At 40.7% G+C, this 14,938-nt stretch overlaps 1 protein-coding gene across 6 annotated transcripts in view; it reads right to left on the bottom strand.

Moving 5' to 3' along the window:
• The window catches only part of LOC126210526 (pyruvate carboxylase, mitochondrial), a 408,145-nt gene that overhangs the window by 52,396 nt on the left and 340,811 nt on the right, over window positions 1-14,938 (bottom strand). For 4 of the 6 annotated variants that reach the window (XM_049939771.1, XM_049939775.1, XM_049939773.1 and 1 more), the window contains 3 exons: window positions 10,751-10,913; window positions 6,468-6,650; window positions 2,944-3,214 (listed from right to left, as the gene is read on the bottom strand). In XM_049939771.1, coding sequence (XP_049795728.1) covers window positions 2,944-3,214; window positions 6,468-6,650; window positions 10,751-10,913 — 617 coding nt within the window. The remainder of the gene's footprint in view (window positions 1-2,943; window positions 3,215-6,467; window positions 6,651-10,750; window positions 10,914-14,938) is intronic. The other 2 variants (XM_049939774.1, XM_049939776.1) reach the window with 1 other exon arrangement.

The raw sequence follows: 14,938 nt of genomic DNA, 5'->3' as shown, positions 1-14,938 counted from the left end.
ACACTAGTGAGGGCATTACTGCCAGGAAGTGCAGTCCATCTGTCAACTGAATTCTGACACCTGCTGGGATACTTGCAGTGCGCTACATATTGTGGAACGGAGCAAGTCTTCGTAAGTCTTCAATGGCTCACCTGAAGATAAATGGGTAGGCACCCAGCTGAAATATCGTGGGATATATTAAATGACAACAAGCTGCAAGACCGGTTTTCCTTAGAACATTCAATTCACTGCGAAAACTTTTAAATTCACAATTTATCACAGTCTTGACTGATAACCAAATGTTATCACTTTACAATTACAGTTGCATGATTGACTATGACAGTTTTAGCAGTAGAGCAAGTACAGTCAATGTTTAACTGAAACAAAAGTAGCAATGGGCAAGTCCAAAGGATGTGCAACAGGGCCATTAATTGATACAGTATAAATAAATGATTTATGAAAGAGTGACAACAGCACTAACAGTGTGTTCCCAGGCAGCTGATAAAGTAATGTGTCTCAACTGTTGGTGATGGCCACTATATTTACCTGCACAAATGCCCTATTTGAAACCTTTTCTTTTCTGTTCTGTTCTGTTCATCATGAATCACTACATTTTCTATGGCTAATGCTAGTGCAGATGTTAAAGCAGTGCATCTTTCTCTACAGGGCTGTGTAAAGCCATGTCACAAGTTCAGTAGTGCACAGTACTATGATTATTATGGTAAGAGAGCTCAGCTAACTAACTATATAGCAGGAGGCGTAAATATGCATCAACTATTTGACTCAGTTAATACATACCACATTTTACAGCACATGGATTCTACATCACTGGTAGTCCAAACTAAAAGTCACACACAGTCTTAAACCTAGAAACACATCAAACTCAACATTTCAAGGCAGGAACACACTATCCCGTGTCTTAATCACAAGAGGCCTTCCCTCCACCTCCTGCATTTTGCCTTCTGGCAATTTATCAGATATATGCATTTCACCAAGTATGGCCTGAGGACTCCAATTTGTTAAGACCAAGAGATCACACTAAGATTAATCCAACAAACAAAAATATGCTGTCAACACTGTTAGTTCACAGAGGGCACGCAACACCCAAAGTCATGCTTTCAGTCTGCCCCATTTTTTTGTGGAAATACAACTATGGGCCAAAGAGATTTAGAAAAGGTGCAGATGCAAGTAAAAAAATCATTAGCTAAGAAAATGATGGAATTTATACTGCCTGAAAAAGCCATTTTCTTAGTCTTGCTTTAATATTGTGCATTAAATCCTGTCCTTGTTTTCTGCTATGAATGTTTCAATTTATTCTACTATATCACAGCACATTTCACACCAATCCTTGTTGGGAGGACTGTGGCAATGAAAAAATCCACTTCTTTACTTTTACAAGGCATCATTTCATTTAACATCAGGAAGCATCAGAAAAGAATTCAAATCAAAATTCAAGCTGTACTTACACTGCCTTTCCTTCATGGATTCCACCTCACAGTGGTTATTTCATGAGATGTTTGCCTGTATCAGGAAATGTTCGTCTCATTTCGTATTTCCACTCAGATCCATAAATTCCTTTAGAACTACGTAAACCACACTCTTAATAGAGACATATGTATGTTTTCATTACAACAGAAAGTTATTAGTTCTTTTATGCTCTTCTGTTCTGCATGAAAAATTCATTGTTGCAAATATTAAGCTGACACCAAAAAAATATGATAAAAAAAAAGAAAATGTGTGTGTTTGTGTGGTGTGTGTGTGTGTGTGTGTGTGTGTGTGTGTGTGTGTAACAGTCTGCCTTTTTGTGATCATCTGATGTTGCTGAAGATGCAGCACCACAGTTGAGAACTATTTTCTGTTGCAGATTTGATACACTGCAGCTTCCATCAAATCAATAGTTTTTGGTCAACTGATATTGCTTTTATGACCAACATTAGTGCCCTTACAGTTCTTATTTAATGTATTTCTATCTTGCACAGGACCAAATTAGTAGTTACTACTCTGGCACCCCAGCTTGGTAAAGCTGAAAGATCACCAGAAGGAACGGACTTTAATGATGTCTGCTATGTGGAATTGCTGCAATCTGCAAGCACTGCTGTCGCTGCTGTGAGCACTGTCTCAATGACATGCCCGCCACGCTGGTCTGTCAACACTCAAGCAGCCCTTAAAGCAAGCATCTTGGCAGTCATTCGTGATTTCTCTATGCTGTTGTATTAATATTGCTACACATCACTCTCTTGGTTCCAAATTCACTGCATCTCGGATTTTGATCTTGGTAACTTGTTGGGCTTGTTATTCTGTCATGCCGTCTCTGTTGTTTGTCACACTCCAGTAGCAGTTGCCCGTTTGTTTACCCTGTGGCAACTCACTATGATGCATACCCAGTACTGTAATTACACTTTCACAAATATTTATGCTTTTCAAATTTTTTTTCCTGGCCAACAAGCATCTTTTCTCCAATCTTTACACAACACAGTTCTTTGTAACTTTCAAATTGTATCTCTGTATCAATATGTATCTCTGTTCCACAGCAACAGACTGTTACAGTGTATTTTTTGTGAGCAGTCCATGTTTCCTGAAAGCCTGCAACTGAGCCAGTGCTGAAGTACTGCACTTATTAAGTTTTCATATGTGTAGATGTTCCAGCAATTCATTACCATTTTCAAATGATGTTGAATTTTATGAAGTACTGGATGTGAACACACACACGCACGCACACAAACAAACACAAAATGTTAACAACCTACTACATCACTTGAAAATGGGAATAAATTCCTGAAATGCATCACGGTACACACTGGTTAAACAAATATGTGACTAAACACTTATTTTGACTATCCTAATGGAATGAGAAAAGGTGACAATATTGCATTAGTGACACACCAAGCCACTCTCCACACACGAACTGAAATGCCCAGTGGCCACATCAGCACATGCTAATGTAGAGAGCGCTCTTTCATAGACCTGCAATGTCCGACTCTTGTTCCATCCCCTGGTTACCTAGAGGAATCTCCGGAACATGAGGTTTTATCTCCGCAGGTTTCAGCGGCGTCGCCAGTGGAGTTGAAGGCCCATTCACCAACACTGTACCAATGTAATTCAGCAGTTTCTGGGCACGGTTCTTTGACGGACGGAAGCGGAAGAGTTGTGGGTGGTCGTCGATGAAGTTTGTGTCGACAGTACCATTTAGGAACTTCTGATTTTCCAGTACGTTCAGCAGGAATGGTATATTTGTCTGCAACATACAGAGTTTCATTATAGCAGCCTCAAGGTAGCTGAAAAGTATCTGTTCCCAAATATAAATGTTAAGCAACAGGGCAATTTTTTGTTTTTAGTTATGGTTTAGCTTATGGTCAAACTGCAGAAAATGTTATACACAATAAACTGAAAATAATGGACATAAAACAAATATGCAAAAATGACAACAAACTAGCAAAAAATTACAGCAACTGAACAACCAGACACTATTAACTGAACAGCTCCATCATAGTTCTATATCCAAGGGCCTTAACCATGTGAAAGCCTTTGGAGAAGCCTTTTATAAAGTTGCTCCAGTATTCTCTAAATCATCTTTTAGGACATTCACAGATAATGTGGTCTAATGATTGTTCCATTTTGCATGTCACACTGAGGGCTGTGTGTGGTCCCTTTCATAAATGAGTTCTTCGTATCTTGCATGCAGCATTCTGATGCATTCGAGTCAACTCCCGAGTTTTCTTATTAGCTGCACTCCTGCAGGTGGTACGGCTAGGTCAATCTGTTGAATTAGTTTAATTACCTGTTGGCTTTTCTCAGTTCTTCAGCAGGTGTTTCATAATGAACCTTAAGGTGAGCCACTTGCGCTGGTGAATGTCAGGAAAATCATTAAACAAATGTCAGTCAAAGAACCAGAGACAGGAGTCAACAAGCAATATGTCAACAAGTGGCTATGAAAGTCTCAAAATTCTGCATTGTTGGATTAGATGTCCCGAAAACACTTAAATTGCAAGGAGCCGATTAGTGGAGACTACTGACATCCCACACAGGTTTCTAGATCCAAGCCATGTATGGGGAAGGTTAGAAGCAACTCTGCTGATTGGAGAGTTTCTAGGAGTTGAGCCATTGTACACATTGCTACATCCATGGTCCACTGCCTGTTGTCCTCCATGATCTAGTGATGCTATATAATACAAGACATGATGCCAGGGAACTAGTTTTGACTTTAGCACACAGTGAAACTTCAGCATCAGGGGTGACATTTTAATTTATTACCTCTTTCTTACACATTTTACAGACAGGATCTTCACATACCACTGAATGTACCTGTAAATTTTATCATTGTATGAGAGGAGAAGGACGACGAGGAGGAGATTAGCATTTAACATCCAGCCAATAGAGATGTCATAGAGATGGAGCAGAAGCTCGAATTTGGGAAGGATGAGGAAGGAAATCAGCTGTGTCCTTTCAAAGGAACCATCACGGCATTTGCCTGAAACGATATAGGGAAATAACAGAAAACCTGAATCGGGATGGCAGGACTCAGATCTGAGCCGTCGTCCTACCGAATGTGAGTCCAGTGTGCTAACAACTGTGCCACCTCGCTCGGTCACTGTATGACACATAGTTTAGGAGATATGATGTCAAACATTTAGATGCAGGAAAAAATAGCTCAAAACAGTAACTTATTTGTAAAGTAATCAGATAATTAGAGCTGTTTTATACATGGGAGTCTGATTCTTTAAAGAACTGAGTTACTGGTTAGTAATAGTTGAAATGTGACCATATTTTGGATGTAGAAAAATATGGTATATGGTACACACTTATTAATCTATTGGCAACAGAGACCATTTTCAGCCCAAATAGTAACAGTGGCAGGAAATATATCGTGCAGATAACAGACGATAAATATAATGCTTTCCTCAAAACATTTGTCATGCTCTTTGAAAGGTGCTTTTGATTGGGATACTTAAAATGGAGTACTGGCACTAACAGGCAACCAAGAAAGCTCACTAATACAAGGTTATCATGTAGAACAAAGTGGGAATTACATCAAAACATTAAGGATAGGAACAACTGAACTGCAGTAGTCCATTACAAACAGTATTGCAAGGTGCTTAAAATGTCATTTGAAAGCCAAAAGGCACGTGGTATGCAAACAGAATAGCTAATTGTATGATATATTAAAACTATATGGTCAGTCATTAACAAAATGTCTTGCCAACAACACAAGTTTGAGGATGTGAAGTCAAGCGGTGGCAGAACACACATGTAAAAGACTTATTATTGGCAAGCTTTTAGAGCCAATGGGAAGGAAGAAGGGTGAAGGAAAGGACTGGAAATGTCTAGGGAAAGGGGTAGTTTTCGGGAAAGTCACCCAGAATCACGGGTCAGCGGAGACAACCGTACGGTCTTTCCTTATCATCCCATATGGTAAGTCTCCCCTAATGTGCAGCTCTGGATAACTTTCCCGAAATCTGTCACTTTCCCTAGAAGTCTCCAGTCCTTTTCCTTCACCCTTCTTCCTTCCCCTTCAACCCTTCTGGCTGAAGAAGAAGCTACTGGCTCCAAAAGCTTGCCAATTACAACAGCCTTTGTGTGTGTTCTACTGCCGCTTGATGAGTAGATTTTTTTTATCCATGCAGTTAAATAATGTTGTCAATATGTAGTAAAGACATTTTTGTTACTGGTTAAGTCAGATGTATGTACAATATTTAACAATCACTTTATGAATATAACAAGTGAACTGAATAAGAACTTTGTTTCTACAGGGAATCATATAACACTCTTAGAAAATGACTTTCCAAGCTCCAATCAGAAATACACCTGTGATACTGGCAACGGAGACATTGAGTTAATAATTAAATTACAAAGGTTAAGGACTCTCATGGATACGATGAGGTATCTAGCAGGATACTACTAAATCATTGTGCTTTTGTTAGCCTAGTACTTATAATGAGCAAGGAGACCACAAAGCAATCAGATTTTTTTTTAAGTAGTGAAATTTGGAACTCATTGTGCCCAAGCAGTTCATTGCAACTTTCAAAAATTCTCGACAAAATTGACTTTGAAGTTTTCTGAGTGTCCTCAATAATGGCATAGCACAGTCGTGTTTTCCAACGGTTGCACGTTGGTGTGGTAGAATGCCCGGGTTAAATTTGTGGCAGTTGTAAAATTTTAAGCAAAGGTGCAAATTCCATTAACATTTCCATGAAGTGTAAAACACATAAGAATGAAAAAAATTAATGTGTATTTTTAATTTAAAATATCTTTATAAAGGGATCAATAATTAAGAATTCACATTTGCAAAGAAAACTGGATTTTTGGGGCAATCCAATGTAATTAAAAATAAGAAGCCATGTATTTTTCATAAAACTGACAGATATCTGTTAATTTACATTTATTTGATGAATTTTATATGTAGATGTTGTAGGTATTCCAACAGGAAAAAGGGAGGCGGAGAGGGGAGCATACTCAGAAATTCTGACCTACGCCTAAAAATAAGCTCTTACCTTGACTCCTCGCACACGGAATTCTCTCAGAGCTCTGTTCATCTTAGCTGAAGATGACTGCAGGTCATGGGCATGCGAGATGACTTTCACAAGGAGGGAATCGTAGTAAGGTGAAATGATGGCTCCGGCAAAGGCAGATGCCCCATCCAGACGAATGCCCATACCTTCTCCACTCCGGAACACCTGGTTGCAAGCAAAGTTAACTTGACATTCTTTTCATGGTAAACAAGGAATTAAATCAGCCTCCAATAAAATTTTGTTAGTTCAAGCTAGTTAGTGCCGGCAGCCTGAACTGATGTGCCACATGTTCCTAGTAATGGAACTATTTTTGTGTAACCAATGAAGACAGACGAGCACCAGGTATAAACAGATCACGCTAGGAGGCAAAAATCTTTCACACACACCCAATGTGCTCTAATTTATGATCTTCACTGACCTATTCAAGAAGGCTTTTTTTAACTGCACACTTTGCTTGAAGACTGGAAGATAAGAGAGGATACATGAACTTACAAAATATACACACATATTAGGATCAGCTTGGATATGGATTTAAGTCCTTTCTGAGAGATATAAGGCAGAAGATTCTGTTGAACAGCACAGATGGACAAAATGTATCATCCAACTGGGGTGCAATTGCTATGGAGTCCCACAGGGCTCCGTGCTTGGACTTTCCATTCCTCACCTTTAACAACAACTGACCAACGCATACAGCTCGTGCGAGGTTACTTGCCCCATGTGCAGAAAAGCACTCTGATTCTCAGCACTGGGCAAGTCCATTCCTCTGTTCCCATAGAGTGACTACCTCAGTTTGCTTTCGGTTCCATCCCATTATGAATGGAACATTCTCTGCCCACTATGGTACACTATGGGAATGAAAGTGCGCGCATACATGTTGCTCCACAACTTCTCTTAAATGATTTTAAATTGATTTTCAAGCAACTCAAAGCCTCATTTGTCAATTTCATGATTAAATGCCAATTATATTGTTAACGGTCATAGCTATAGTTAAATTTCTACATTAAGTAAGATACTGCAAGAAATTCGAATAGTTTAAAATAAAAAATAGGGGTCCTATGACTTTGCATTTGGTACATGAAACATCATACATTGCTGCAGGCAAATGGATGTAACACACTGAATTTTTCTTTAAACCTGAGACAAGATCTCTATCTCCAATCTCGAGAAAATGGATTGTACATAACGCATTCACCTTTGATGGTATGTGCAAATGATACCGTGGAAGTGAAATATTCATAATGTCCATCATATGTGATCAATGGTTCAAGACACCAAAATGAATCTTTGGCAAATGAAACATGCAACGCAAAGAATATTTTGCCACATAGCTAACCTGTAAAGTTTTCTTATCTACTGTGATATACGAGTGATTACAGATTTTTTCAATGAAATAATCTAATTATTTTAAGATCCATCGACAGCTGGTGCAATGAGATTAGTATGGGTTTGTAACAACATTCGTGAAGGAGTCTTACTTATTTTTTATAAGCTACTGACCTTAATTGTCTGCTATTGTTTGATTAACAGTACTCTGCTTCAAGATTCTGTCGCAACTGCAAAAAAATTTCAATGTAGTTCAGGTGTTTGAGCTTTCATGTGTAGTCGATACTAACAGTAGTTAGGTTTTGACCCCTTGATTCTTCAGTAGTACTTAACCTTAGTTATATTCTGGGAGAACCAGCCATAGCCAACAAAACTTTTCCAATGGTCTAAAGAGTGTCATGTGCAGGGTTAATGTACCCTAGGTACTTATGTGGAAACCTCTTTAGAAAACTAGGAATTGTGTCAATAAGCAAATAAATATACTAATTGGTGTTTTTGATTTGCAAAAAACAGTTTCTGTACAATTTGGCAGCTTTGGCAGCTTTTGTGTGTGCGCGCACACGGGGGTGTGTACGTGTGGGCATGGTGCACACGCGGGAACTGGTGCGTGTGCATAGGTGCGTGCTAGCGTGTGCAGGTGGAGTTTACGGGTGCTCAACGGCTAGGTCATCAGCATCATTACACTTATTAAAACAAACGAATGTGGCTAAAATCTCTGAAATTGTTGCACACTCATGCACTCAAATCGACCACACAATCACTATCTCACATGCTCTAAAAGAACAGAAAGAGTAAAAGTCGCTATAGATGAAGTTAAAATGACAAGAGAGGTAAAAGAAAGGCATGGGCAAATATCACTGGCTGACTAGTTACAAAAAAATAGGTGAGCTAGTTACCCTATTAATGCATCAAAACCATCTCCCTAAAATCTTGGGAAAAATGCTGGATGATTCACAAAACTTTAAAATTTTAACCACATTCGTTTGAACATAATTTGAAAGATACATCAGCAAATGTGCTGCAGTCTAATGTTTGGAATATAAAACACGATCCAATAAAATGTGACCCGACCCACAGTGTTCTGTAGTCACATGCACCACACACTCGAGGGTCCTCTCACCAGAGCAAGAAGTCCTGCATCATAGGACTGTGGCCTATGCAAAGATGGCTAAGGAGGACCTTGTCCAGTCAATGTGAATGGGAGGAGGTATGCCACGGCCGTATTGTGGGCTTTACTAGATGGAGCTTATTGTCTGTCACTTCCAGCCAATCACCATCCCATTGGCACAAGAATCTCAAGCTCAATACCGAGATTATAGCAAGCAGGGGGATGACACACTGAAATACATGAAAATCACCTCCTTAGCTGCTGGATCTGCCCCTACATTCCCCACACTTCGCATATGCCCTGGTAGCCAGCAGAAAGACACCTCCTTCCCCAGTCATCGTAGCTGGAGGAGGGCATATTCTGCACTACTTTATCTGCTTGGTATAAACATTTCAGAGCATGAAGGGCACTCAGAGAATCTGAACAGACAAGAAATTTAGCACTGGAAGAACGTCTCGTCTGCTCCAGTGCCCTCTAAATCTGAAGTTCAGAGTGGCAGATGGTTAAATCCCAGATTTGTGGTCATGCTTGGTCAACACTGAGCGACTACAGCACACACTAAATGTGAATCCCAAGTGACACTGTGGCTTGTGGACAGTCAGAGAATAGTATTCCAGAGGCGGACAAGTAACAGTATGGTATGCGAGCGAAGTCGGAGCTGCGAGGAACTCACGTGTCTGACGCACCATGAGGAGCTGCCGCCGGATGGTAAGCGGCATTTCCCCAGCCTCAGCAGAGAAACTGGACATGGGACTCTGTCCTATAAGCACCCATTACCATGCAAATCCCCTCATGGTGGACAGCACCAATGACCTTCAAATAGGAAGGCCTCACTGATCCCTATAAAACTGGAGCAAATGTAGCCTGACCTCTCCCAAAGGTCGGCTTTCAGGTCTCTTAAGTGTGGCAACCATGACAATTTGGAGTCAAAAATGAGGCCCAGAAACCTCACTGAGTCTCTAAAATGTAGGATGGTGCCCCTCATAAGCAAGTCAGGTCTCTTATCTGCAGAAAACTGACATCCCACCTTTGCAGCCCATTCCTCCAACCGCCACAATATAAGTTGCAATGGGCGGATCGCTGCTGCAACAATGGAGGAGGAACAGAAAACAGCAGAGTCTGTCCACAAATATGAAGCACTGCACAGGACAACTCATTGCAGATGTAGTACTGTTTATGGCTATGTTGGCAATTTTCTCAGAAAAACAATAAAACAAGGACATAGCTTGGCCTAAAATGTGTCCAGAAGAACGTTAACATGGTGCAGAAAGATGTGCAACAGACCAGCATAAAAGAATTCAAATGCTCTCCCTTTCAAAATTAAATCTGCTGTCAACAAATCAACAAAATTTAAACAACTTCTCAAGCAGTTCGTAGTGGTAAAATCAATCTATATGTTATTTCAATATATAAATCAATAGGAATTACATGCTTAACTGTCATAATTCACATTTCTGACTTTCTGCCTGATATATGTTTGTGTTTTTACTCTACATCTTAAAAGTCTATGAACATTTAACTGAAAACAACTCTACGACAAATAACATTCTGTACAATTTCTTTATTATCTGATAAAATGTGGTCTTTACTAAGTTTATGATCTGTTTGTCTTTAGTGTAAAATGTGTGAAGGGCAAACATAATGTTGTTTATGGAAAATTATACCTACTCATGAACTTTTATCATTTGTGACAGCATGTAAGGCTTTTCTTCCATCTACACAAAAGGATAATGGGAGAATGAAAATCTCAAGATTTTGTTAAATGAGTTTACCAAATTTACATGGTTGTTATATGTCTAAATACATCTCTGAACCATAATCATATTTTACTTGCCTCAATACGCCCCGTGTCGGGTTGGAAGTTCTTGGCAGGGTCCTCCGTGGTCACACGGCACTGGATTGCGCTGCCCTGGGGGTGAATCTTATCCTGAGACATTCCCAGCTCTGGAAGAGTCATCCCTTCAGCAATACGGATTTGCGACTGGACAAGGTCAATTCTGGGAAAATGGATATTTGTCAGTAATTAAATAGCACGAGGAACATTTTTTGATAATTATTTGATATTAATTGTAATGTATATGAGAAACCATACGCAAAAATATCCAAGAAACATCTTCTCAATTGCAGATGTACAATGGGTAGCACATAAAATCACTTAAAAAAAAAAAAACTAAATTTCGAAGTAGTTTTAGAGCTTTCATTATTATCCTGGCTGCAGTGAAACTCTTTGTCCTTTTAAATGTGTGTGTGTGTTTTACCAACCATTAATATGCGAAAGAGTGGTACATTATCACATTTATTTTGTCATATTTGTTAGTAGAAGGAGCAGTTCAGTGTGTACTTGTCAGTACATCTTAACCATGTAAAAACTGATTGAAGGTCAGTCTAATGAGCAGTGTAGGGATGGCAGGAGACAAAAGTCCAGTCTGGCGGGGTGTGCAGGTACTAGATGGTCTCCTGACTAGACTGCCAGGTGCAGTGTTGGAAGGCGGGGTGTGGGCTGGAAAAATGATAGGAGCAGGAAAAAGAGGAGAGCAGCAGGAAAGGGCAAAGGACAGGCAAGTGCAGTGGCAGTAGGTGGCACTAAATGAGGATGAGGGGATGTGAAAAGGGAGGGAGCGATAGGACAGAGGGGGCAGAACCTGTCTGTTACGGGCTGTGGGGACAGTAGGTTGCCATAGGTTGAGGCCAGGATAACTTCATGAGCAGAGAATGTGTTTTAAGGAAAACTCTGATGTTCACAGTTCAGAAAAGCTGGTGGTGGAAGGGAGGATCCAGATTGACCAGGTTGTGAAGCAGCCATTGAAATCAAGCATGTTATGTTCAGTTGCATGACTTGTCACAGGGTGGTCTACTTCGCTCTTGGCCACAGTATGGTGGTGGTCTTTCATCCTGGTGGAGAGCTGGTTCGTATTCATGCTGACATAAAAAGCTGTCCAATAGTTGCGACAAAGCTGGTATAGGACATGGCTGCTTTCACAGGTGGCCCGGCCTTTGATGGGGGAAGATAAACCTGTGACAGGACTGTAATAGGACGTGCTAGGTGGGTGGATTGGACAGTCTTGCACCTGGGTCTTCCACAGGTATATAATCCCTGCAACAATGGGTTGGAAATCGGACTGTCATAGGGATGGATTAGGATGTTGTTGAGGTTGGGTGGGCAATGGAACACGACTGACATTAGGAGGGTTGTCAAGGATCTCGAGTAGCATGTCCCTCATTTCAGGGCATGACAAATAGACAAAGCCCTAATGAAGAATGTGGTTCAGTTGTTACAGTCTGCAGTGGTATTTGGTGATGAATGGGGCACTTCTTTGTAGCATGTTCTTGTGGGTGGGAGGAGGATTGGTTGTGTGTGTGGATATGGCACGGGGAATCAGTACAAGGGCTAGGTCCAGGGGTAGTGACCACTTGTGAAGGCCTTTGTGAGACTTTCAGCAAACTGGGCTAGTGAGCTCTTGTCATTGTAGATATGGTGTCTACACATGGCCAGGTTGTATGGGAGGGATGGCAGCTGTCAAAATGTAGGTAACTATTTGGGTTGGTGGGTTTCACATGGACAGAAGTGTGAATGTAACCATCAGAGAGCAGCCGGTCAACATCACCGAAGTTGGCATGCTGGGCTGAAGAGGCCCAGATGAAGCAGATGGGAGGGGAATGTGTGTGTGTGTGTGTGTGTGTGTGTGTGTGTGTGTGTGTGTGTGTGTGTTTTCTTTTCTGAAGAAGGCTGTTTGCCAGTCCTAGGTATCTCTGTATGGGAAATTATTGTATCAAACAAACTAATATTAGTATAAATGAGCAATAAAAGTATTGATAATCCACTTTTTACTGCCGAGTTGTTCCATTTGTCTCAGAATCTTTCTAGAAATGCCTTTTTCTGGCAAGCATGTTATTATTGCATTTTGATATGGTGTCATCATGCTCTACGCTCTAGACTATGTGAGGAAATGGACTGAGCCGTGCTGTGGCTCGCATTGGTGCTGTTGTAGGTTTCTGTCCTCTGTTGGAGGCCAGACTGTATCGTTTAGTTGACATGATTGCGGTTGTTTGTATTCTCCTTGTGTTGACTGGCAACATTTGGTTTCACAAGCATTGCCTGTCCGTTAGTGGCAGCAGCGGCATTATCGATATGTACTAACTGTGGCCCTATCTTTGGGGTGACTTCATTCTTCTTCCAGGTCGTGCTCATGAGCAGTTCGGTTGGGGACTCTGGAGGAGCCAAGAGGGCAGTGCGAGAACACGCCGGGACCGCTGGCGGCACGCACGCACTGCTGGATGGAAGGCCTGTGGTCGCGAGGGTACGTGACCTAGTCGTCAACCGGATCCAATAAGCTTTTAAGTTGAATGGATTTTTAACCTAGTAGTGAAACCTCCACCATTGTGAGATCTTGTGACTCTCCAGTGACTTGGGTTCGTGTTGCTGCTCACAGTGGCACCAAGACGAAGGGCAGCGAGTGGAGTGCTTGGGGAAGACTGATCTAATTAGCTTTCCTCAACTTCTTGTTACTCACTGCTGCATTCTATGTGTTACTATTTGTTTAAGTTCAACCAGCAGTATTTTTCCTGCCTGGTGGGCGCTAAGGCCCCAGTGACCTGCCCTGTAGGTTAGTGTAGGTAACGACAGCGTACGTTTCGTCGCCTTGCCGCTGCTGTCCGGTAAGGCGTGTTCTTTTGACAAGTTTCCTTGATTTGTAGGTCGGTTGGTGTTTCTTCTACTCTGGCAATAGTTGTTCCTTTCTCCTTTTGGATGTTCTAAACACAGCATTCTGAGGATATAGTTCTGACCGCCAGTTCCAGCTTTGGCATGGTGTTCCATCGTTACATTGGTTATCGGATGTTAGGTAGCTTCAGCAAATTACCAATGGTCATTTGTTAGACTGCCACTAGTCTGAGTTTCCATCTTGTGAAGTGACTGCAACTCTTGCCTCCCTTTCTCATCGCTCGCCAAAATGTTTTTGGCCTGACCTACTCAGAGGTCGATTCCTGGAGGACCGACTGTGACTAGCCCTTGTGTTTTATTTATTGTGATATTATTTTATTATTGTATTACCAAGTCTCCATCATTTGTCTTGCCTGTTTGGTGATCAGTTGCCTGTCTTTTAAATTAACTTTTGCTACTGCCTTGTGTTTGACAGTATGTTTGTTAATTTTTTTTAATAATTGCCATTCTTGGCGTTAAAGGCCTTAAGCCGTGACTGTCGCTACTTGTCTTAAAATTCTAATGTGGCAATTTTATTTTAGCAGTTAACCTTAAGACCTTGGTGATTTGTTTTCAATATTTTAATAACTGTAGTTTGTAAGTTGCAACAAGTTAAACAATTCTTAATTTATTGCCTTTAAGGCCTTTAGCTGTGAAACAATTCTTAATTATTGCCATTATTTTAATTTTTTGTTGATTTTAAATAAATTGTGTGTGATTAAAGAAAAGCCAACCAATAGTAACTGATTACGGCCCCATCCACAATCATAACCGAATCCTACCTTCCTTGACCACCAGGTGTCATGGATTCATAGACAATCATAGCAAACACATGTACTTCAAAACATTGAAACAAAATCAAAGCATTTTGTTCTAAAGTTAATGCTGATTACAGTTGATTTATATGAAATGTTACATTATATTATATTTTCAGCAGCTGTACTGAAAGCTTATGGAAATGTGCAAGCTTTTAGCACAATTTTCTTCTTCTTCTTCTTCTTCTTCTTCTGCAGAAGGTTTGAAGGGAAAGGAATGAGGAAGATGAACTGGTGAGGTTTAGGAAATTGGGAGAGTTATGGAAAAGTCACCCAGAATCCTGGGTCAGGGGAGACCTACCCTGACCCAGGGTTCTGGGAATCTTTTCCTTAACTATCTCTGTTTCCAAAATCCCACCAGCCCTTTTCCTCCATTTCTCTTCCTTTCCCTTCCTTTCAAACCTTATGCCAGGAGGAGCCGCCTCTGGTTCCAAAAGCTTGGATATTTCCATAACCTGAACAGGTGTTTCTCCTGCTGCCACTTGGGAGTAGATTTTTTAAATTTTTA

This window comes from Schistocerca nitens, chromosome 10 (assembly GCF_023898315.1).
Source record: "Schistocerca nitens isolate TAMUIC-IGC-003100 chromosome 10, iqSchNite1.1, whole genome shotgun sequence".
In the NCBI taxonomy this organism is placed as follows: Eukaryota; Metazoa; Arthropoda; class Insecta; order Orthoptera; family Acrididae; genus Schistocerca; species Schistocerca nitens.
Note: the sequence above shows the minus strand (reverse complement) of the source record. Positions and strands in the feature narration are given on the sequence as shown.